General features: G+C 56.8%; 2 protein-coding genes, 1 long non-coding RNA gene and 1 pseudogene across 12 annotated transcripts in view; 2 read left to right on the forward strand and 2 right to left on the reverse strand.

Moving 5' to 3' along the window:
* Window positions 1-20390, forward strand: part of GAS8 (growth arrest specific 8) — a 57352-nt gene that overhangs the window by 18989 nt on the left and 17973 nt on the right. For 5 of the 6 annotated variants that reach the window (XM_042920992.1, XM_042920991.1, XM_042920993.1 and 2 more), the window contains one exon: window positions 19158-19530. In XM_042920992.1, the coding sequence (XP_042776926.1) occupies window positions 19258-19530 (273 nt within the window). In that variant the 5' untranslated portion in view covers window positions 19158-19257. Of the gene's footprint in view, window positions 1-14899; window positions 15114-19157; window positions 19531-20390 lie in introns of those variants that run through there. The other variant, XM_042920995.1, reaches the window with a different exon arrangement.
* Window positions 1932-4668, forward strand: LOC122209213 (annotated as a pseudogene).
* On the reverse strand, window positions 4794-14709 carry DBNDD1 (dysbindin domain containing 1). Of its 5 annotated transcripts, none has more exons than XM_042921001.1 (5): window positions 14579-14628; window positions 13438-13631; window positions 7392-7559; window positions 6892-7032; window positions 4794-5959 (listed from the first exon to the last, which is right to left on the reverse strand). In XM_042921001.1, exons 3-5 carry the CDS (start codon window positions 7534-7536, stop codon window positions 5802-5804), a joined length of 444 nt encoding a protein of 147 aa, XP_042776935.1. In that variant the 5' UTR covers window positions 7537-7559; window positions 13438-13631; window positions 14579-14628; the 3' UTR covers window positions 4794-5801. The 5 variants fall into 5 exon arrangements, with proteins under 5 accessions (XP_042776935.1, XP_042776934.1, XP_042776932.1 ...); XM_042921000.1 differs by having other exon boundaries at window positions 13438-13749; window positions 14579-14616; XM_042920998.1 differs by lacking the exon at window positions 13438-13631 and having other exon boundaries at window positions 7392-7538; window positions 14579-14709.
* On the reverse strand, window positions 15274-19392 carry LOC122209215. Its single transcript, XR_006197498.1, has 4 exons — window positions 19321-19392; window positions 18424-18505; window positions 17400-17504; window positions 15274-15494 (listed from the first exon to the last, which is right to left on the reverse strand). It is a non-coding gene; the product is annotated as an uncharacterized LOC122209215 (long non-coding RNA).

The following is a 20390-nucleotide window of genomic DNA, read 5'->3' on the forward strand; positions in this document are numbered from 1 at the left end:
GGTGGGTGCTGGAGTGTGTGCTTCAGCGCGGGCGATGGCTGCCTGGCCTCCTGGCTTCAGCTCAGCAGCTCGGGGAACTGCAGTCAGCGGGTAGGGATCTTGGGGAGCTATGGCTGGCAGTGGGAGGGGCTCGCTACCAGGAAGGCAAGGGCACTGAGCTGCAGCTACGGCCACAGGCCGCCTCCAGGGAGGGGAAATCCTTGTGATGCAAGGGGCCCCTGAGAACGAGAATGGGTATCCGATTGTTACATGGTTGGCCCCAGGTGTCAGGTGCCAGGCACTTCCCAGGCGTGTCCCAGTCTCCCCAGGGTTCCACACAAGGCACCTGAAAGCAGACAAAGCAGACCCCTGGGGGGCATCTGAAAGCCCCTGGGGGGAGGGGCGCTCTGGAAGACTCCTGCTTTCCCAGCGACCCCCAGACCCCCACGCCTCACCTTGATGGTGGATGGAGCTGGGCACCTTGGACCCCACCCTCGCGCACAGCTCAGTCAGGGCTGCGTGGTTACTGCATCCTGACTGAGGTTTGAAGGTAGGTAGCACAGGAGAACATCCTCGCACAAAAAAATTTAAGGCTAGACCTTAAGGGACGGAGATCAGGGAGGTGCCCAGATAGCCAGCGGCTGCCCTTCCTGTGTTGTCAGCCCCACAGCCGTGAGAACCAGTGCTGCTTTGCTTTGTGTGTATCTTCCCACTAAAGCGTGACACGTATGGAAGGGTGGGGAGTATTGGGTAGCTTCTGGAGAGTTGTCTTGGCAGCTCGGGTGAGCCGTTGGTGCCTTTGCTCGGTACTGCTAACCGCCTGTGAGCTACGGTGTGGGAGGCGTTGGGAACCACTCCTTGTCTCCATGCTTCCTGTGTCACTTAGCGAGCCACAGAGCATAGCTAATCACATTGGCTGAAAATGGGCCACCTAAAGCAGTCTGCTGCGTGCAAAGTGCATGAGTGGGACACATTCTTTGGAGGTGGGGAGGCAGGGCTTCTGCAGAGCAGAAGGCAGCATCGTGTCTGGCGTGGAGGGACAGGCACCAAACTGGGCCTGAGCCGCGTGTGGAGGCTGTGAGTCTGTACTTGCTGAGCAGAGGCTCTGACCAGCCCCCAGCGTTCCCTGGGTGGATTTGGCGCCCACTTCCCAGATGTCCGTTTGTCCTCTGCCTCTCACAGGCCCGGCAATTTGACGTGGAGGCCTTGAGAGGAAGACACAGGTCCTGCAGCCCAGCGAGAAGGCGACCGTGGTGGACCGTGGCCCACCACGAGGCTGGGTGTGCGGTGGTAGGCTGGCTCCTGGGGTGCGCGGACCCTTTGCCGAGGGTCGGTCTCTCCGCCCGTAGCCTCTAGCCCTGGGCGTTTGCCTTACCCAGGTGGCTTTGTGTGGCCTGTGGTTATGCGGGCGCAGTACGTGTCACAGCGGCAGCACTGTTACTTGTCGAGGAATTAATTTAGGTCTAGAGTTTGGTCCAAAAGATTCCTTGGGGGGGTGGGTGGCAGAGAGGAGGAGTGGAGTCTGGATGCCAGCCACCTGGCACCCAAGAGGTTTGATCCTAAATTTCCCTCACTTCTAAGCTTCGGACCTGGCTCTTCTGGAGCTACTTTGGGGTGGGTAGGCTGGAGGTTGTTTCCATGCTAATCTTTGGGGTGACCCTACCCAGACCTGCTAATTCTGGGTAGGGCCCAAGAGGCTCCTCTCCTCCCACACCCTTGTGACCGCTGGTCACAGTAGGGCAAGTTGGTCTGGGGTGGGACCTGGATGGGGCAGGAGCTCTGTGTGCGGACTGACCGGGGCACTTCCTGCCTGTGTCTTACAGGTATCCATCATCCCCCCGGGGCGAGGGGCTCGGCTCTGCCCAGTACTCGCCCAGGGAGCAGTGTCTACACACAGGAGCAGTTCTCTGACCACATGTGCACGATGCTGGGGGGCAGGGTGGCTGAGCAGCTGTTTTTTTTGGGGGGGGGTCACAGGTCAGGGGCCCAGGGTGACTTGAGGAAGGCCACCCAGAGCGCCTATGCTCAGGTAAAGGGCAGGGACCCCTGCAGGGTGGGATCCAGCCAGGTTCACCCCCAGCTCCTTCCAGATTGTGCAGTTTGGGATGAGCGAAAAGCCGGACCACGTGTCCTTCGACTTTCCCCAACAAGGCGAGATGCTGGTGGAGAAGCCGGCTCGTGAGGCCGCCGCCCAGCTCACTGAGGAGGAGGTGCGGTGCCCGTGGGCTCCACCTGTGAGCAGGCCCCGGCCCCGCCGACCGGCTGCCGAGAGCAGGTGGAAGAGGTGAGTGGGGCAGGTCCTGGCTTGGGTTTGGGGCTTGCCTTCGCAGCGCCTGCTGTCCTGGGAGCGGCTGAGTGATAGGCCGCTGTGATTTCTAGGCGGGCAAGCGGCTGCTGGAGAAGGGCAGACATGGTGAGTTGCTGGGGCGCCGGCCCTTTGTGGAGAAGCCCGCCTACAAGGAGTTTGTGAAAGGCACCAGCAGCCTGGAGGAGGACACCTCCCTTCCTGAGGGGCTGACGGCCTGGAACCAGGGGCGGGAGGAGGGGCTGCAAAGCGCTGCGTGCGAGAGAGCCCAGCTTAGCAACCCTGGCTTTGAAAGCTGCTGCCAGAATCACGGGGAAACACGTTAAAACCTGATAAGGGCAAACGAGCATTTTGGATACCTAGAGGATGGGGTCCCGAGTCGGAGGGGCGGGCCGTGAGCCGTAACTCCCCTGCCCCACAGGAAGCAGAAGGCACGCCTCTTCCTGGTGGAGCCTTGAGTTTAGACCTTCGTGGGCCTCCCATGAGGGGAGGGGGGTGGTGGGTGGATTTGGTGGGGACAGGTGTGAGCGCTGGTGTCCTTAATCACCCCAAGGAGCAGAGGCTTTTGGCTCAGTTCAGAAATTGCACGGTTTAGTGAAGTGGCAGAATTAAGGGAAAAAGCAGCCAGTTACCAAGGGAAAGTGTTGGGTTTGGGTTGGTGGAAGGCCTGTCAGTGCGTGGTTGGGGGGAGGGTCGTGGAGACATGGGGGGCCCTGAAGCCCACCCCGCCCCCAGCACCCGGGTGCTGCTCTGAGCTCTCGGGAGGCAGTCTCTCCACTGAGGCCAGCACCCATTCTCAGGGCAGACAGCTTTACTGAGCAGGGTGTGTCTGGATTTAAGTCCCTTCTCCAGCTGGCCGTGTTCCCTGTGACCCCCTTTTGTTAGAATCACAGAGAGGGAGGGTCTGGACCGAGCTGGGGACCTGTGGGTTTTGTGCAGGGTCCTGCTGTTGCTGCCCCCCCGGTAACCCTCTTCCTGGTGTTTGGGCGGCTGCCAGACGAGAGGAAGGCCAATTCTGGCTTGTGAGCTCTAGGCCTCTGTTGCCTTATTTTGTCTGGTTGGTCTGAGAGCGCAGCAAGGGCCCAGCCCGGGGAGCTGGGGTCAGGACTGGAAGCCTGGGGTCAGTGGCAGCATCCCTGCTTGCCTCCCAGAGTCCTCGGCACCACGACAGTAAAGGGGTGTCAGCCGCTGCCTCTCAGGGGGCGGGTGGATGTCTGGGACCCCGGTGACACCTGCTTGCCTCCCAGCTGTTGCTCACGGCACCCTGGGTGTGGGGGTGGGACGTCTCCACTTGCCACATGTGACCTCTGTTCTCTGCTTGGTCAAGACCAGACGCTGGGATTTGGTTTAAAAATTTCTGAATCATTTGTTGTGTTTGCTTCAAAAATAGAATTTCCAAGTTGGGACAAGCACTTTCCGTTTTTGTTGTGTGTAAGACATGCCATCGTTGGATTTTTTTACTTCTCCAGAGCTCACCGTGTCATGAAGTCTCCACTAAACTCAACCTTCATTAGCTGAGCTAATGGGACCCTCTGACAGAGGTGGGAGGTGCTCTCCTCAACCCCGCGAAAGCCCCATGATGTCCAGGACCTGGGCATTGGTCCATTTTGGGGCTTGGTGCAGCCTCCCTCAGGCTCACACCCCCAGCACACGTAGGTGAATCCCAACCCCTGCTGTTTTTTTGTCTTGGATACCCTTGCTCTCGCTCCCTCTGGAGTCTCCTAAGCCCTTTCCTTCACCCCTTCACCCTGTTTGGGCCACCTGGCCACACACTACACAGGCTTTGAGTCAGTTCCTGGGCCCAGGGATGTGGGAGACCTGGCCTAGAACCTTCCATCAGGGAGGCTCGGGCTTCCCTCCAGAGAGGCCAGCAGGAGGAACTGCCTGGCAAGGAGCCCTGGGCCTGTTTTCTGGGCCCCTTGTTACATGGGTAATCAAAAGAATTGGGGTTTGGGCCTCACCCTTGGCCTTTTCCTCACAGTCCCAACCTGCTGGCTGCCTCCTTGTGACCAGTCGCTGCTCTGGGAATCTGCCTGGGCTCAGAAGACTTGCCGGGGAGCTACCTTGGGCCTCTTCTGGCCTGGGCGTGTGCGTGTGCGTGTGCGTGTGCATGCGTAGGAGGGGATCTTCACTTCCTAAGGACTAGAAATCCAGGGCACTTGTCCCTGACACGTGACCCATATAAGCAGCCCAGAGTACAGCACCGAGGAACCCCCAGTGGCTTCAGCTGGAGAAGGCCCAGCGCAGTTTTGCTGCTAGGGCAGCTCCTCTATCCTCGACACGCTCTTCTGAGCTCTGGTGTCACCTAGAAAGGAAGAGACACTGGTTGGGCCTTAGGAAGAGGTGAGATTTTAATCCCAATGTTGGTAAATAAACTCTGCAGAAGCCATAGCAGGAAGGCTAGAGATGGAGGAAAAAGACGCAGGGGGCGGGGGGGGCCATGCAGCTGCCCTGACGGGGTTTGTGTTTAAGTGGACTTCTGGATGGTGCCTGGCAAACATCCTTTGAGTTGGTCCTCCTCGAGTGGAGGGAGCAGGCCTGTGTTCTCAGCGGGGGACTTGCCTTTAGCTGTGCACAGCGGGCCCAGGGCACCCCCGGGGCTTCCATAGGAGGGCAGGTTCTCCTCCCTTAGAAACGTTTCGGTGGGGAACGGGTCAGGGCGGGTTGGCCTGGGGACCGAAAGCAGACTTACGTATTTATTTTTAAACTGTTCTTGGATTTGCTGTCAGACCAGAAGCCTCTTTTATCCCTTAGCTCATAAAAAGCAGCATTGGGAGCAGCTGAGCCTGATGCCCTTAAGTTGGGGCCTGGGGGCTGTGCAAGGGCCCCTCATATTCCCAGTCCCCCTCGGGCATCTCTACCCCAGGCCAGGACGCCAAGCAGGGGCACAGATGCTGGACTGTGTCCCGGGCAAGGGCAGACCCCGCCCACCCACACAGTCTGAGGCGGTTGTGCCTTATTTGGTGTTACGAACCACGGAGGGTGGGCTTGGCTGTCACACGGGGACCAAGACAAGCAGGGTCTTAGGTCCTGAGGAGGGTGCCCTGGTGCCAGCAATGCTCCCTGGGTGGCAAGAAGAGGATGGGACTGAAATGAAGGTGGCATTGTTCAGGACGGACTCCCCTACCCACACACTTGGCTGGATAGCAGAGCATCCCGCGGGCTGGAGCACGGTGTGGCCATTCCCAGACCAGAACCCTGAGGCCCTCAGGGGGTTTGCAGAGAAGCTGTCTCCGACTTAGGTCCCCCTCACCCCACACCCCCTCGGGATTCTTGTGGCAGATGAGAGCACCCCTCCTGCAGACAGAAGTTTCCAAAAGGCCTAGGCCACTCCCACCTCGTCCTCAGCCATTGTTGTCCGAGACTCAGGGACTGGGACGGAGGGGGACATAAGGCCATTGGGCTGTGCTTGTGCTGGGGCACCCCGAGAACCTGACCCAGAGCCACATGGGTGGGCAGTGTCCATGGGGTCAGTATTGTCCGGATTTGTCCTGCCTCGGCCCCGGGGCCAGCTGGCCTAGTCCTCCTTGGGTCTCTCCACGGTGAGAAATGTGTCCACAATTGCTGGTTGGCGCTCCTGGTCACCAAGTGGCTGCTTTTCTCGGTTCTGCTCGGCCCTGGTTCGCGTCCAGGAGGGGGAGCGCAGACAGCCAGACCGGGGTAGTGGGTGCAGGCCTGATGGGAACATAAGGGTCAGGTCATTCCTGCAGCTACTGGGCTGGGCCCCCGTGTGCCTCTCACACGGGGTCTGGCTGCACACTGGGGTCCCCCGGGTGTTTAGAAAACACAGATGCCAGGCCACCAGCATTGCGGACATGGGGGTCTGGAGGCGGCATGGGCAAGGACGTTTGTGATGCCCACAAAAAAGAGGGTCTCTGTGCAGCTGAGATCCCACCCTGGCTGTGAACCTGGCCCACAGCATCTGAGCAGTCCGTCACCCTCCCAGGGTGCAGGCTGTACAGTACAGAGCTGGAGCCTGAGCCCCCCATTCCACCCCCTGCCTGCACGAGGTGCGATCAGGGAGAGAAAACGGTCCCTGGGTCCCCATACCCCCACTGGCTGCGTGGCTGTTTCTGGAGCCCTATAGGTCTTGGGTCAAGGGCAACACTTCCCCAGCAACCGAAGGGGAAACAAAGGACTGAACTGTGGTGCCAGGGTCGATGAAGGCCACCCTGCTTGGCTTAGCCTAACTTGTGAATGATTACATTCACATTTAGTAAATTTCACTTTTTGGTGGGACTATGGCTTTGGCCTTTTGTTGGCATTTGGAAAGGAGAATTGAGGAAAACAGGAGGGAAATTCCTTAAAGCTGGGCAAATAGACATGTAAAATGCAAAAATATTGGGATGCTTGGCTGGCTCAGTTGGAGGAGCATGCGATTCTTGACCTTGGGGTCGTGAGTTCGAGCCCTACGCTGGGGACAGAGATTACTAGAAAGAATAAAATGCCAAAATATCGAACGAAATGGTACAGTGACAAACGCTGATTTTGACACACACGTGAGCAACAGTTATTTTCCGAAATAGGGGTTTGAGGAGAGCTGTGTTTGGTCGGCTTGGGCCCCAGGACCGCCCCACGCTGCTCACTGCGCCCCAACGCCAGCCCACCTGCTGGCGACTCGCTGGCCAGGCTCTCGTCGTCCGAGTCAGCAAAGACCTCAGCCAGCTCCTGGTCGGACATGTCTGTCAGCTCAGTGAGATCCAGGAGGTCAAAGTGCACCTCCAGGGAGGAGACGCTGCTCAGGGGCTCTGCGGGGCCGGGCAGGGGGATGGCTGGTCATGGGCGCGGTCCGTCCACCCAAGGCCCCCCATGAGCCCCAGGGAAGAAGAGCTCCGGGTGAAGCCCTGTGTGGCCAGGATAAGACGGGGCAGACCCAGACACCCCCGTACTCCACACACTCAACCCTAAACACCTTCTGGGGTCCCCCGCTTTGCAGATGGTACAGCCAAAGCCCACAGAGCCAGAGCTGTGAGAGCTCGGCACCACCGCCACTGCCACCCTGGATACCCCTGGGGTACTGTCTGGACAGGACGGGGACCCTGCCCTCCATTTCCCAGGGGATCGTGGTCCCCGTGGGACACATGCTGGGCAGGTCAGCTGTACTTACGCCGCCTCTCTGTGACCTGCAAGAGCCCCGGTGCTGGTATCGGGATGGCCACCTCCTCCTCGGCCGTGGGCGAGTGGCAGCTGCCTCCTGTCCCGTGGGCCAGGGTGCCCAGGGCTGCCTGTGGCACCTCATTCTCCTTAACCATTTCTGCAACAAAGACGGTGTTACCTGGGAGGAGACATGGGGGCGGGGAAGACCCGGGTGTCTGGTTCACTGAGCCCCCCTTTGAGGCCCCGGGCAGTGAGCAGGGTAGCCTTGGGCCCGGATGCCAGACCCTGGGCAGTGGGCTCCTGTGGATGGGGAAGGGGGTGTCCAACAGCGTCCTCTGTCTCTACTCTTAAGTCCAACCAAGGGTGCAGTGGTCTCTCTAGCATTTCCTTGCCTTTTGGGTCCCTTTGATCCAGAATGGCCCCTGCTGGCCTGCCTGCCCTCTGTGGATTGACTTTTAAAGTCCTATGCTGTCGTGTTTGAATGCTGAATAACGCATTTTCATGGTAAGATACTGAGGAGTGTTTCTCCAGGTTTGCAGGGGTTTTTTTTGTTTTTTTGTTTTTTTTGGAAGACGTGATCACTCGTGTTTTGCATTTGATGATTTTCTCAGATGAGAGCAGGAGGCCCGGTGGGCAGTCTGCCTGGTAGAGGCTGAGCCGCTCAGAGATGGGGTCCCTGCCCCAAGGAAGCACCAACTGCACCCTTCCGCTCCTCGGCCCAACACCTTGTCTTCTCAGCTCACGTCCCTCCATCCGTACCTCCTACCAGCCTCTCCAAAATGTTCCAGAACCCACCCACCTCCCCCTCCCGCTGCCTGACCTTGTCGCTCCCTGAACTCAGCCAGAGGACCTGTGAGGCACGTCCCTTGAGGCAGCTGGACCCCTTGGTTCCTCCGTGTCCCTACCGTGGCCCCCAAAAGAGTGAACGAATGCCTCCTGACTCCCCTCAGCAGTGCTCTGCAAAGCCCCAGCATCCATGCCTGTCCCACGGGGTCAACATTGAGAGCTGGGTGTGTGCGCAGCTACAGGAGCATCTGCCTTGAGTGTTGCATCTAGGAGGGTCCAGTCGGGCCCCCACTGCCAACAGCTGCCTGTTAGGGGTGGGCCTGTCCCCCCCAACAGGGTGGCCAGCAGCCTGGATGCCGCCCAGCAGGTCCTGTGGGTCTAAAGGGTTTCCGGCTGAGTGGGAAGATAATGCCATCCATTCAGAGCTGTAGGGCTCTCTGGGTAACACCTTGGCCTCCTCTTGGAGGGTACCACTGTTCCTGGGAAGTATAGCTGAGGGGAGATGGGACCGGGCCCTGCCCATGCTGTGTCATCACATGGGGCTGGGAGCCGGATAGGGGCTCAGGGGATCTGGCTTCCAGCTCTCTGACACATTTGGATTGTGGCTTTGGAGTATCCTTGGAGGATACAGTTACATCCACCAGTGTCCTGGCCCTCCCAGCCCAGCAAGGACACCTTCCCAGCAAGATGGCACAAGAGATGTGATTCAGACGCTGCTCTGAGCTGGGGTCAGCAGGGACGCCTGTCTTGAACCTCCGACCAGCCATCTGAGAGTCCCTGTCGAGAATCCTCAAGGAGCCTTTACTCCATGGGACACTGCTTTGTTTCCTTGAGGTGGGGACTACAGAACCCCAGTCCCTCTCTGTGAGGGTGTGAGTATCCATGGGCTCACATCACGCTGGTGTGTGTTGTCGTAATTCTGAGACACTTCTATACCCATGGCCCATGGTGACGGGTGAGGCAGGGGGACACAGCAGGGGATGCACATCACACAGATGTCATCAGGACCTTGGCTGCTACTCTGAGTGAGCTGGGAGAAGCCGCTGAAGGGTTTTGAGCTGAGTAGGATGACCTCTACCTCCATTTATGTGAGATGCAGGCCAGGTGGGAAGGATGAAGTCCATAGGTGCTGAGATAGTATGAGGTGGGGGACGAGCATCATTACAGATGCTGGGGTCCAGGGGTCTTGGACAGCCTAGCCTGTTGTGCTGACTGTAAGAAGCACATTTTGGCAAATTTCAACATCTCTGAAATAACAAAGCATTTGCGGTCGATGGTATCATGGAGCCAACAGAAAACGGTAGCCCTGAATGTTTCAAAGTCATCAGGTGTCTAGTTTTTTATTCCTTTCCATGTCTCTTGGCAGTTGGGGTGATCTGTACTCTGTAAACCCTGGTCCTTGGCCTGTGTCAAAGCTGTGGGGGGATGAAAATGCAGAAGATGCAACTTTTGCCATAAAGGACACTCACTGATCTTTTGTCAGGAAGAATGTAATGGAGATTAAGAGTCAAAATGCCAGGGCAGAAGAGGCCAGGGACAGAGAAGGTTCTGAGCCCCTCAGAAGGAGCAGGATTGACCTTGGCATGTAAAGTGGTATAGCCATTGTGGAAAACCATCTAGTGGTTCCCCAAACGATTATATATGGAGTCACCACATGATCCGGAAGTCCCCTTCCTATGCTTATAACCACGATCATTGAAAGCACACATCCACACAAACACCTGCACATGAATGTTTGCTGAAGTACGACAGTAGTCAAAAGTGGAGTCAAGCCCAGATGTCCATCAACGGATGATGTGTGTCCATCCACACCATGGGATGTTACTCAGCCATAAGAACCATAAGAAGCCATAAGAAGGGAAGCACCGATGTAGGCTACAACATGCATGAACCTCAGAAACATGGTAAGTGCGAGAAGCCGGTCACAAAAGGCCATGCGCTGTGGTAACGTTTATATGAAATGTCCAGAACAGGCAAATCCATAAAGGGTGGAAAAGTGGATTAGTCAGTCGGTATAGCGTCTGACTCTTGATTTTGGCACTGGTCACGGTCTCACAGTTCTTGAGTTCGAGCTCCTGACTGGGCTCTGCACTGAGTGTGCAGCCTGCTTGGAATTCTCTTTCTCCTCTCTCTCTGCCTCTCAAAATAAATAAACATTAAAAACAAAAAGTGTTTTTTTTTTTAACGTTTATTTATTTTTGAGACAGAGAGAGACAGAGCATGAACGGGGAGGGTCAGAGAGAGGGAGACACAGGATCTGAAACAGGCTCCAGGCTCTGAGCTGTCAGCACAGAGCCTGACACGGGGCTCGAACTCACGGACCGCGAGATCATGACCTGAGCCGAAGTCAGCCGCTCAACCGACTGAGCCACCCAGGCGCCCCCAAAACAAAAAGGTTTTTTTTTTTTTTTTTAATTTTTTTTTCAACGTTTTTAATTTATTTTTGGGACAGAGAGAGACAGAGCATGAACGGGGGAGGGGCAGAGAGAGAGGGAGACACAGAATCGGAAACAGGCTCCAGGCTCCGAGCCATCAGCCCAGAGCCTGACGCGGGGCTCGAACTCACGGACCGCGGGATCGTGACCTGGCTGAAGTCGGACGCTTAACTGACTGCGCCACCCAGGCGCCCCCAAAAAGTTTTAAAAATAAAAAGAGTAGATTAGGAAAGACATAGAAAGTAGGTGGTGATTTCCAGGAGCTGGGATGTGTGTGGAATGGGGAAAGAACTAATGGGTATGGGGTTGCTTTTCAAATTGATGAAAAAATTTACATACACACACACACAGACACACACACACAGACACACACACACATATGTATGTATGTATATTTTAGCTTATTTATTTTGAGAGAAGAAGCACAAGCAGGGGAGGGGCAGAGAGAGAGGAGAGAGCGAGAATCCTAAGCAGGCTCTGCACTGCCAGGGCAGAGTTTGATGCGGGGCTCAAACTCATGAACCGTGATATCAGGACACCATCATGACTGAAGCTGAAGTTGGACACTTAAGCAACTGAGCCACCTAGGCCCCACCCCCACCCCACCGAGTTGATGAAAATATTCTAAAATTAGATGCTGGTGGTGGTTGCACAATGTTGTGAATACGCTAAAAGCACAGAACTGTATGCTTTAAAAGCATGAATTTTATGATATGTGAATTATACCTCAAAAGAAATCCTCAGGGGTGTCTGGCTGGCTCAGTAAGTAGAGCATAGGACTCTTGGTCTCGGGGTTATGAGTTCGAGCCCCACTTTGGGTGTAGAGATTACTTAAAATCTTAAAAAAAAAAAAAAAATCCTCAGTGGAAACAGCTTGATTTTGGCTGGAATTGAAGGGCAAATCCAGGAGGACTCAAGACATCCACTAACAATTGCTGTGCACCTACTATGCACCAGGCATCAGGCTCAGAGCCTGGGAGTGGGTAAGAGAAGTGTGACCTCTAGCACCTAGGTTTGGTCCCGGCACACAGTAGGTCCACCATAAATGTTTGTTGAATGCACGAGCCAGCCCAACACCCAACCGCATAGTAACTAGGCGGCCGTGCTAGGAATCACCTCTCCATGGATGAGACCCACAGCTCTTCTAGGGTATGAGACCGGAGTGAAAAGCAGGCACGGGGCAGGTGTGCTTGACGGCCAGGCTCAGCAGCCCCTGGGTCACCTGGGGCCAGGGGGTGGGGTAGCAACACTGTGATTCTCAGCTCAGCACAGCCCCCATTGAGCCCCTGCAGGGCCACTGCTGCGCTGCCCCGCCCTGTGCAGACAGCGAACCAGTGCCCCATGGGGACCGCAGTTGGGTTACCACAGTCCTGCCCCCCAGCACTGGTGGCTGATGTGAGTGGATGGATATGATAGGGTTACCTTGTGCCACGTGGCTGACCTATTTTCCGGCACATTTGTGCGAGCGCTTGGCCCAAATTTCAAGTTCCCTGCTGCGTGCCCTGGGCCTTGCCCTGAGCACTGAGGAGGTGCACCGCACGAACAGTTGAACAAATCAATGAAGTGAATGAATGAATATATATGACACAATTGCAGTGGGGAGGGAGAGGTGGTCACAGAGGTGGGGGGCACTCACACCCCATTTCCCTGGCCCCTTGTCCTTGGACTTGGAGGATGCTGGGTGGGCCTTGCCAAGGCTCAACCTCTTCGGTGCAGGGCCACGGCCTCTCCCTGTGGCTGTTCAGACAGACTTGGAGTCCGGTGGGCCGCAACCTTGGTTTTCCCCAGCTGGGGCCCTTCAAGAAGTGCACCGCCTCCCTTCTCATTTCCATGTCTGCGCACTTGGGTATGAAGACATTGTTGGGGTGCCTGGGAGGTTTAGTCGGTTAAGCGTCTGAGCTGGTTTCTGCTCAGGTCGTGATCTCACGGTTTGTGAGTTTGAGCCCCACGTCGGGCTCTGTGCTGACAGCGTGGAGCCTGCTTGGGATTCCTCCCCCCCCCCCCCGCCCCCATCCCCGCTGCTTCTCCCTCTCTCTCTGCTTCTCCCCCACTCACGCTCTCTCTCGAACATTAAAAAAAGAAATCAGTGTTAGTTTGTTTAGATGCAAAAGTGGGCTTTTCCTTATGCTCTGTGAAGACCTGATCTTTCAGAGATACTTTCAGATGAAACAGTGTGTCTAGACTGGCTACGAATTACTCCTGAAGGGAGGATGCTGGTGGTCTGGTAGAGCAGGCTGGGAAGTGGCACGCAGAGCTCTACCGCACTGTTCTACTTATTTGTGTGTCCCACATGCTCCAAAATAAAGTTTTCAAAAGTCAGTGAGCTGAGAGAATGACAGAGCCACCCATGTGTGACCTCATGAGATCCCACAGAATGGAGATCACCAGGCCACTGTGTAGGCAGGAAATGGCTACCAGGTAACAAGAGTTATGAGCCCCGTCAGTGTGGCCCCATCTGCCCCTGCTGTGTTCCCACCGCTGCTCCTGCACAGGGTGGGCACCTGATAAATACATGTTTGTGCACTCAGTAAGAGAGTCGGAAACTGAAATCATAAAGCCCCTCTCCCGGCCAAACACCTTCGCTCCTTACCTCACTCAGGGCTCCCGCAGCCCTGCAGGGAAGTGAATCTGTCCCCACCGACAGAAGTGGGCATGAAAACTGAAGGCCAGGCTGCTTTCCCCCCATCTCCCAGTTCTGTGCTCCCCGGCCCTCACCTTTCCCTTCACGTCCCCTCAAAGCTGCCACGGGGAAGTCCTGGGGTTCTGGGACTGTCAATAGCAAGAAAAAGGTGGATCCCTTCCACAAACGACAAGACAAAGAAAACCCACACGCACCGGCTCTGGGTGTGCCTGGTGCCGCTTGCAGGGAGGGTGACAAGGTCCTCCAGACAGTTGTCTGGGACGCACCTGCCCAACTCAGACTGCAGACACAGCAGTGGGTGGGCCCGTTGCTTCAGGACACCCCTCGGGGCCATCCCTTTGGGCTCCAGATGAGGTCGCTGATGTGGCTGGTGTCCCTCCACAGGTCCCTGTGCGGTCAAGAGTGGCTCCCTGGGATGGGACCTCCAGGAAACCCATGATGCATCTGGGGCCTGGCCAGGCCGGTGGCGGCGCTGATGGCGCCCAAACACTCTTCCTGAAAGGACTCTGAAATGGGGTTCCTAGACTTTTCCTCTCATCACCAGCTGCCACCCTGCCTGGGCCACACTCCAAGAGGGGAGACCTTGGTAGAATCTCAAACGCCAGAGTCACCGGGAGCTGACAGAGGCTTCCAGGAGGTCTCGGTGCACATCTGCCCTCCCAGATGTGAGGGCCCTGTGCCTCACCCAGGCCGGCAGCCCCGGCTAGCGTGGAGGCAGGCGCCCCGAAGGCCCTGCCGGGTGCGCTGCTCCCCCCCCCCGCCCCCCCCGCTCCCCCCATTCACCCAGGGCCTGTCCAAGCGCGGTGCCCTGCAGGATCCCAGAGGCGGCCTCCCTGCCCGAGCCCCCGGTGAATAGCGACTTGGGCGAACAAAGCAGATGCGCGGCCCAGGAGGGCAGCGTCGACCCCACGCCTCGCCGACCCGGACCCCAAACCACGGCCCAGACACGCCCCATGCCCTGACCCCCCAGAACCCCGGCTCTGCTGGGATGGGGTTCGGCACGAAACTCTGGGCCAACCACCCAGGAGCGCGCCTGGCGGCTGCCGGGGCCTGAAGCTCAGAAGACAAGGGGGCGGGGACGCGGTGTGTGCGCCCCCCGCCTAGCGCGGGGGCCGTTCCCGGGAGATGCCCCCGGCGTGGCTTCCCCGGCGGCAGGCCAGGCTTCCACCCGCTCCGGCCAGGCTCACTCGGAGCTACCGGTGGGGGTTTGCGGCCCCCGGGAGCGGCCGATGAGAGGGCCCTGGGCCGGGGGAGGGGGGGGGGGCGGGGAAGGGGCTATGCTGGCTGCGGGGAAGGAGAAGCTCGGGGACTTCCAGGGACTGGGGCCACACTCACCTCCGGGGCCGGCGCCCTCCGGGGGCTCCATGCGGCCGGCGGGGTCTGGGAGGGGCGCGGGCGGCGTCGGCGTCACCCGGCCCGGGCGCCCCTGCAGCTGCGGCGGCGACGCGGCCCCAGCTCCCGGCGCAGCGCATCGGGGCAGCAGCCGGGGGGCCGCGGCGGCGGGGAGGAGCCCGCGGGGCGGGGCGCGCAGCTGCTCCGGGGCCCGGGTTCCCCCTAGCATCCTCCCCCCGAGCCCCGCAGCACAGGTGCGGCCCCGCCCGGCCCCGCGCGCGCCCCCTGCCGGTCCCGGGCCCTGCGGACCGTGTCTCCCGCTGCGGACCCTTGCGCATCCGGCGGCGGCGTCCCATCGCGGGTGCGGCTCTAGCGCCCTCTGCGCCCCCAGCGCGCACGCTCCTCCCGCAGCCGCGCCGACTTCCGTCCGTTTGTTCGCCCCCAGATATTTATGGGGTACCAGCCACTCGTCGGTGCTTCGCTGGCCATGGAGGGGAGGCACGAGGAGAGGCAAAGGCGGCGCCCACACCCCTGGCCTGTAAGCAAAGATTTGCAGATTGTGGCTAATACTATGGAGAACACATGTGGGTGGGGTTGGGCGGGAGTGGAACGGCGAGGCCGGAGTGGGGCGCGGGTGGGGGATGGGAGGTAGGGAGGTGGGAGCGGGCAGCCAGGGCGCCCCGGGGAGGCAGGCAGGATCCGGGCGCGTCGAGAACCGCAAACACACGCCCCTGGAATGCGTCCCTGTGTCAAGTTCTTTGTGCGCAGTATCTCATTAATTCTCCCAGAGATCCAAAGAAGACGGTGTCCTGTTTTTCCAGGTGCAGACGTTGAGCACAGAGAGGGTAGGTAACCTGACCAAGGCTGCACAGCCAGGCACTGGAAGCCAGAGGGTCCGAATTCAAGCCCAAAGACTGCACTTTTATAAAAACAAAACCAACCACAGAAGGGCATCAGGGAGAAAGAGTTTGTACCCGGCTGGGAGTGAAAAAGGCCCACAGAGGAGGGAGGTGGGTATGAACTTGTGTTTGCAGGACAGGCACCCTCTCAAAGGCAGGTGGTCCATACAGTTTCAGCCACTCGAGGAAGGCCCTCGTTGCCCAGCCCAACTCCAGTTTCAGGGAGCCCACAGCCTTTGAGACTGTCAGTCCCCGAGGCTGGCTAATGGTTCCCATTTTTCTTTAGTTTACAACACAAGTGAAAACAAAGACTGCAGTTTGCAACCTTCTAAAATGACCCTGTAGAACCAGCCCTTGCTGTGAGCCACTGGCCTCCATGTGACCCCAAAAGGCAGAGATTTGGCTTTCCAGGGACAAAACTGAGTTCTAGGATGGGTGGTGGGGCCATAAGCAAGCCAGTGAGTGCCCTGGGAAGTTGGGACAGGGGATAGGTACTGGCTGTTCAGAGTGAGCTGGGGTGGCAGATTGTATATTCTCAAAATGGTCACATTGGTATTTCTTAAAAAAATTTTTTTTTCCAATGTTTTTAGTTATTTTTGACAGAGAGAGAGAGAGAGACAGAGCATGAGAGGGAGAGGGGCTGAGAGAGAGGGAGACACAGAATTTGAAGCAGGCTCCAGGCTCCGAGATGTCAGCACAGAGCCCGACGTGGGGCTCGAACTCACACACCGCGAGTGAGATCATGACCTGAGCTGAAGTCGGACGCTCAACCGACTGAGCCACTCAGGCACCCCCAGATTGGTATTTCTGATTCCATTTCCAGAACCTTTCCACTCCCCTCAAGACACTCCCTCACCTATACTTTTCCTGCTTGAACCTGGGCAAGCCTTGTGACTGCTCTGGCCAAGAGAGTGTGGCAGAAATGATGCCATGTGACTTCTAAAGTTGGGTCATAAGGGAGATTCACCTGTCCCTCAGAAGACCCCCTGGAACCTGGCCACCTTATGTGAGGAATTCCAGGCCACTCAAGACGCCAATGTGTGTGTTCTGGCCAGCAACAGCCAGTAGACCGGACTTAAGTCCTCAGACCATGGGGCAGACATGAGACCCGCCTTTGAGCCACCCCTCTGGGGGTTTCTGTGGAGCTGAGGTGAGCTGTCCCCCACTGAGTCTTGGCTGAGTTGTAGACTCATGAGCAAAACCGATATTGTTACTGTATCAAGCCATTACTTTTGGGGATAACCTGTTATGCAGCCACAGTAACTGTAATGGCTATTGTTTAATAATTTTCCCTATTTGAGAGATGGGTAGGTGGGTGCCTTTAGACAAGAGGGGGTCTTGTCTAAGGCATTCCAGCTGGTGACCAGCAGGTGATCTGATTCCAGAGCCAGTGTTTATTTATTTTGAACTTTTCATTAAGAACATTTTTAAACAAAAGGAGAGAGAATAGCACAATTAACCTGCTTGTACCCAACACCCAGACTCAGCAGTTACTAACTCATGGCTGATCATGTTTCCTCTCTACTATCAATTACCTCCCTTCATTGCTGGATTTTTTTTGAAGCAAATCCTACACATTATATAATTTCATTTTTAAATACTTCACTATTTATCTCTAAGTGAGAGTCCAGTCTTCTCAAGTCCTCTGTTATCTTTTTTTTTTTTAAAGCTTATTTATGTAATTTGAAAGAGAGAGAGAGGGAGAGAGAGGGAGGGAGAGGGTGGGAGGGAGACAGAGAGAGAACAAGCAGGGGAGGGGCAGAGAAAGAGGGAGAGTGAGAATCCCAAGCAGGCTCCTTGCTGTCAGTACGGAGCTCGACACGGGGCTCGATCCCATGAACCATGAGATCATGACCTGAGCTGAAATCAAGAGTCAGACACTTAACTGACTGAGCCCCCCAGGTGTCGCTGAAGTATTCTATTACCTTAACATCCAGGCATCTGTTGAGTTGACGTAGTGGTCTGCACTTGATCTTAGCCAAAAGGCCGAGAAGCGATGATGATGTAGTGGTCTGAAGCAGTTTACCTAACTGACCAAGTCAGCAGGCATGAGGAAGAGGCAGACATTAGACAATATGGTCAGGGGGTTTGTCTGTGTTAACATTTGCTCTGTGATTTTGCAGGAAACTCAGATGCCATTTATCTGGGTTTTGGAGCTGCACAGCTTGATGCTGAATAAAAGTATCTTGAGCCACACATGTGAAGAAAAGGCTCTTTTCTAAGAATCTGAACTCAAATCCAATATGAAAAGCACAGGTCACTGTGGGCCTTGTCAGGAGCCCGGGGAGTTGTCAGCCAGGGCTCTCTGTGGAACTTTTCATCTCTGCAATCCATACTGATAAACTAAGCGATGCTGCTGCTTTTGACAAATGAATTCCCTGTCTCGTTATCCTGAGCTCACCTTCTTTTTCTTGCCCTTTTTGCTGAAAGGAATTCTTGTTAATGCATTTATTTAATTCAGAACTCCCAGACTTCTAAAGCAAAAAAGCCAATCAGCATGAGGCACCTAGCATATTGGGTCTGCCAAAGTAAGTGTTAAATAACAATAATTACCCCTCCGTGTTACCCAGCTGCACTGTCTCACCCGCCAAATTCCCTCTGGGAGGCCCTGGCATGGGGGGAGGAGGCCCCCATCAGGCCAGTGGTGTAGGCACAGGGACATGACCAGACCTCACAAAGGCCTCAGGGCCTGCTATAAATAAATCATGGCTCTGTGCAAGGTAGGTCCTTCCAGTTGGCTGCTCCAGTCCAAGAGCAGTCATGGCTTCTGTGGGTAAACCAGGAAGCCCTTCAGGGTCCTCACTGTGGCTCTCAGATCACTGCCTGTGTGTGTGTGTGTGTGTGTGTGTGTGTGTGTGTGTGTGTGTGTGCCTGGGGCCTAAACAAGCCCAGCTAAGGAGGCATCTTCTTCCTTGGGTGGGACTGGCAGATCCCTTCTTCATTAATCACACTTTGTCCCCAGTGCAACTCTCCGGGGCGAAAAAATTCTGGAATCTTCTCCATCCCCAAACAGATGGGAACATAGGACCTGCTGCAAAATCACTAGTTAGGAAGATGTTAAAGGAGAGGGTGTACAAACCAAGAGGACAAATGGTGTGTGAAGATGGGCACTTGCTTAGTCTTCTAAGATGGGCATTCTTAGTCTTCTGATTGACAGGGAGTGATACACGTGGGCAACAGGGTGGTGGCAGGGGTTGGAAATTCACCTGCAAAATCATACAATGATTTGCAGTTTTCAGAGCAAGGGGTTGGGAAAGGGACCTCCTAAGGCTTTTTCTGCAGTGCCTGTCTGGAAACCCCTGGCAGAGGTTTCTAGTTTTTCCTCACCATGAGGACCGGGGGCCACAGAGGAGGCCTCCTCAGGCAGAGCAGTTTATTTTTGAGGAGACACTTGCTGACTTCAAAACTTTGGAGCTAGCTGGAAAATACTTTTCTTTCCTATTTTTGTTTTGTTCTGATGGTTTGCGGAAACCCAGCTACCTTCCACCCTCACCGCGGCAGCTGGTGGGAGGAATTTTCAAAGGTGGGCGGGGGTGTGGCCCAGGGGCGTAACCTCGGCCCAAATTTGAATCTGATTTGCATAGCGTCTGGGAGCCTTGGGCGGCTGATCTGTCTTTCCTTGCGGTCTCCCTCCTTCGTGGAAGGCACTCTTACTGAACACCTGGTATGTACTGTTGTTCTAGGCGCTGTAGGTAAGAAGTGGACGAAACAGTTCCTCCCCCTCCGGGGACCTTAAGTTCTAGTCGGGGAGACACGCAAAAGACGCCATAATCCCCCAACGAAATGCGCTTAGGAGCTTCGGGAAGATCCAGAGTGTGGTTGACACCAGGCCGCCGCAAGACCTACTCGACTCGGGCAACCCCAGGTCCCGCCCAGCGCGAGTTGCTACGAACTCGCCTCCGCGGCGGCGACGGACTGTACCGGCTGGCCGAGTCTCGCGAGGATCTTCGAGGTTTCGCGCGGGACCGCCCATCGGTTGCCGGGAGACGCTGCGGCCTGCGTCGGGCGGGCGCCTCTGTCTGCAGGTGGCGGCGGGAATCCACCACCGGAGCCATGGTGAGGAGGCGCGGGGTACCCGGCTAGGGTCCCTGAGGGCTCCAGGGGCTCCTTGGTTAGACAGTCCTGCGCGCAAAGAGACCCCTGGATGGGGAGGCCTGGGGTCCCGGGACCTGTGCGCACCGAGACCCCAAGAATGGGCAGGCTTGGAGCTCTGGGTTCCTGGAATTGAGGCCTTGGTGCTCGCCTGGCGTTCCCATGAGGAGAGCATGGGGCGCTACGCATGCCGCATCCCTCATCCCGCACGCACGCTGAGCTGAGAGATCTGGGGTCTCCAGGCTCCTGTGCTCATCCCCCCCCCCCCCCCCCCCAACCCCCGCGCCGAGATCCAGGGCTTGATGTGCAAGCTGTCCAGAAAACAGAACCTGGGACAAAAAGATTTCCCATTTGTTATGGAGGTCTCAGTCCTCCGATCCTTGGGCCCTAGGGTCTGTCATTATAGGGTCCCATGGAGCACAGTCGGGGTCAGGGGACACCCCAGGACGCCCAGTCTCTGGGATGGAGAGTCTGAGGCATACCGCAGTGGCTGGAGTTCCCGCTACAGCAAGGAGTACGGGACAGAGCCCCAGGATACAAGAACTGCTGTTTCCTTGGAGAACCCCGTGGGAGGCAGGACTGTCCGAGCAAGACGGGGAGCTCACCGCCTCTCCACTTCTTCCTCCTGCCTCTCTCCTGTATTGGGGCCCTCAGCTGCCCTGGCACCCATGGTATAGACGCGTTCAGTAGCGCCTTTTCTGGGATGTGGCCCGCGGGCCATCAGCTGGCGGGGAGAATGCCTCTCCAAGCCCCTGCAGTTGGCTGTGAATTGCCAAGTAGTGGTGAACCTTTGGGGCCTTCTGATGGGGTGGGCTTCTCGGAGG

This window comes from Panthera leo, chromosome E2 (genome assembly GCF_018350215.1).
Source record: "Panthera leo isolate Ple1 chromosome E2, P.leo_Ple1_pat1.1, whole genome shotgun sequence".
Taxonomy (NCBI): Eukaryota; Metazoa; Chordata; class Mammalia; order Carnivora; family Felidae; genus Panthera; species Panthera leo.

What these genes read in the sequence shown, in the direction of transcription:
- DBNDD1 (XM_042920997.1), bottom strand. Translation starts at nt 14,609, where the DNA reads ATGGAGCCCCCGGAGGGCGCCGGCCCCGGAG. An exon ending in GCAGGTCACAGAGAGGCGGC is followed by an intron (nt 7,033 to 7,391) that starts GTAAGTACAGCT and finishes CCGGCCCCGCAG; the next exon opens with AGCCCCTGAGCAGCGTCTCC. An exon ending in GGCCAGCGAGTCGCCAGCAG is followed by an intron (nt 5,960 to 6,891) that starts GTGGGCTGGCGT and finishes TGTTCCCATCAG; the next exon opens with GCCTGCACCCACTACCCCGG.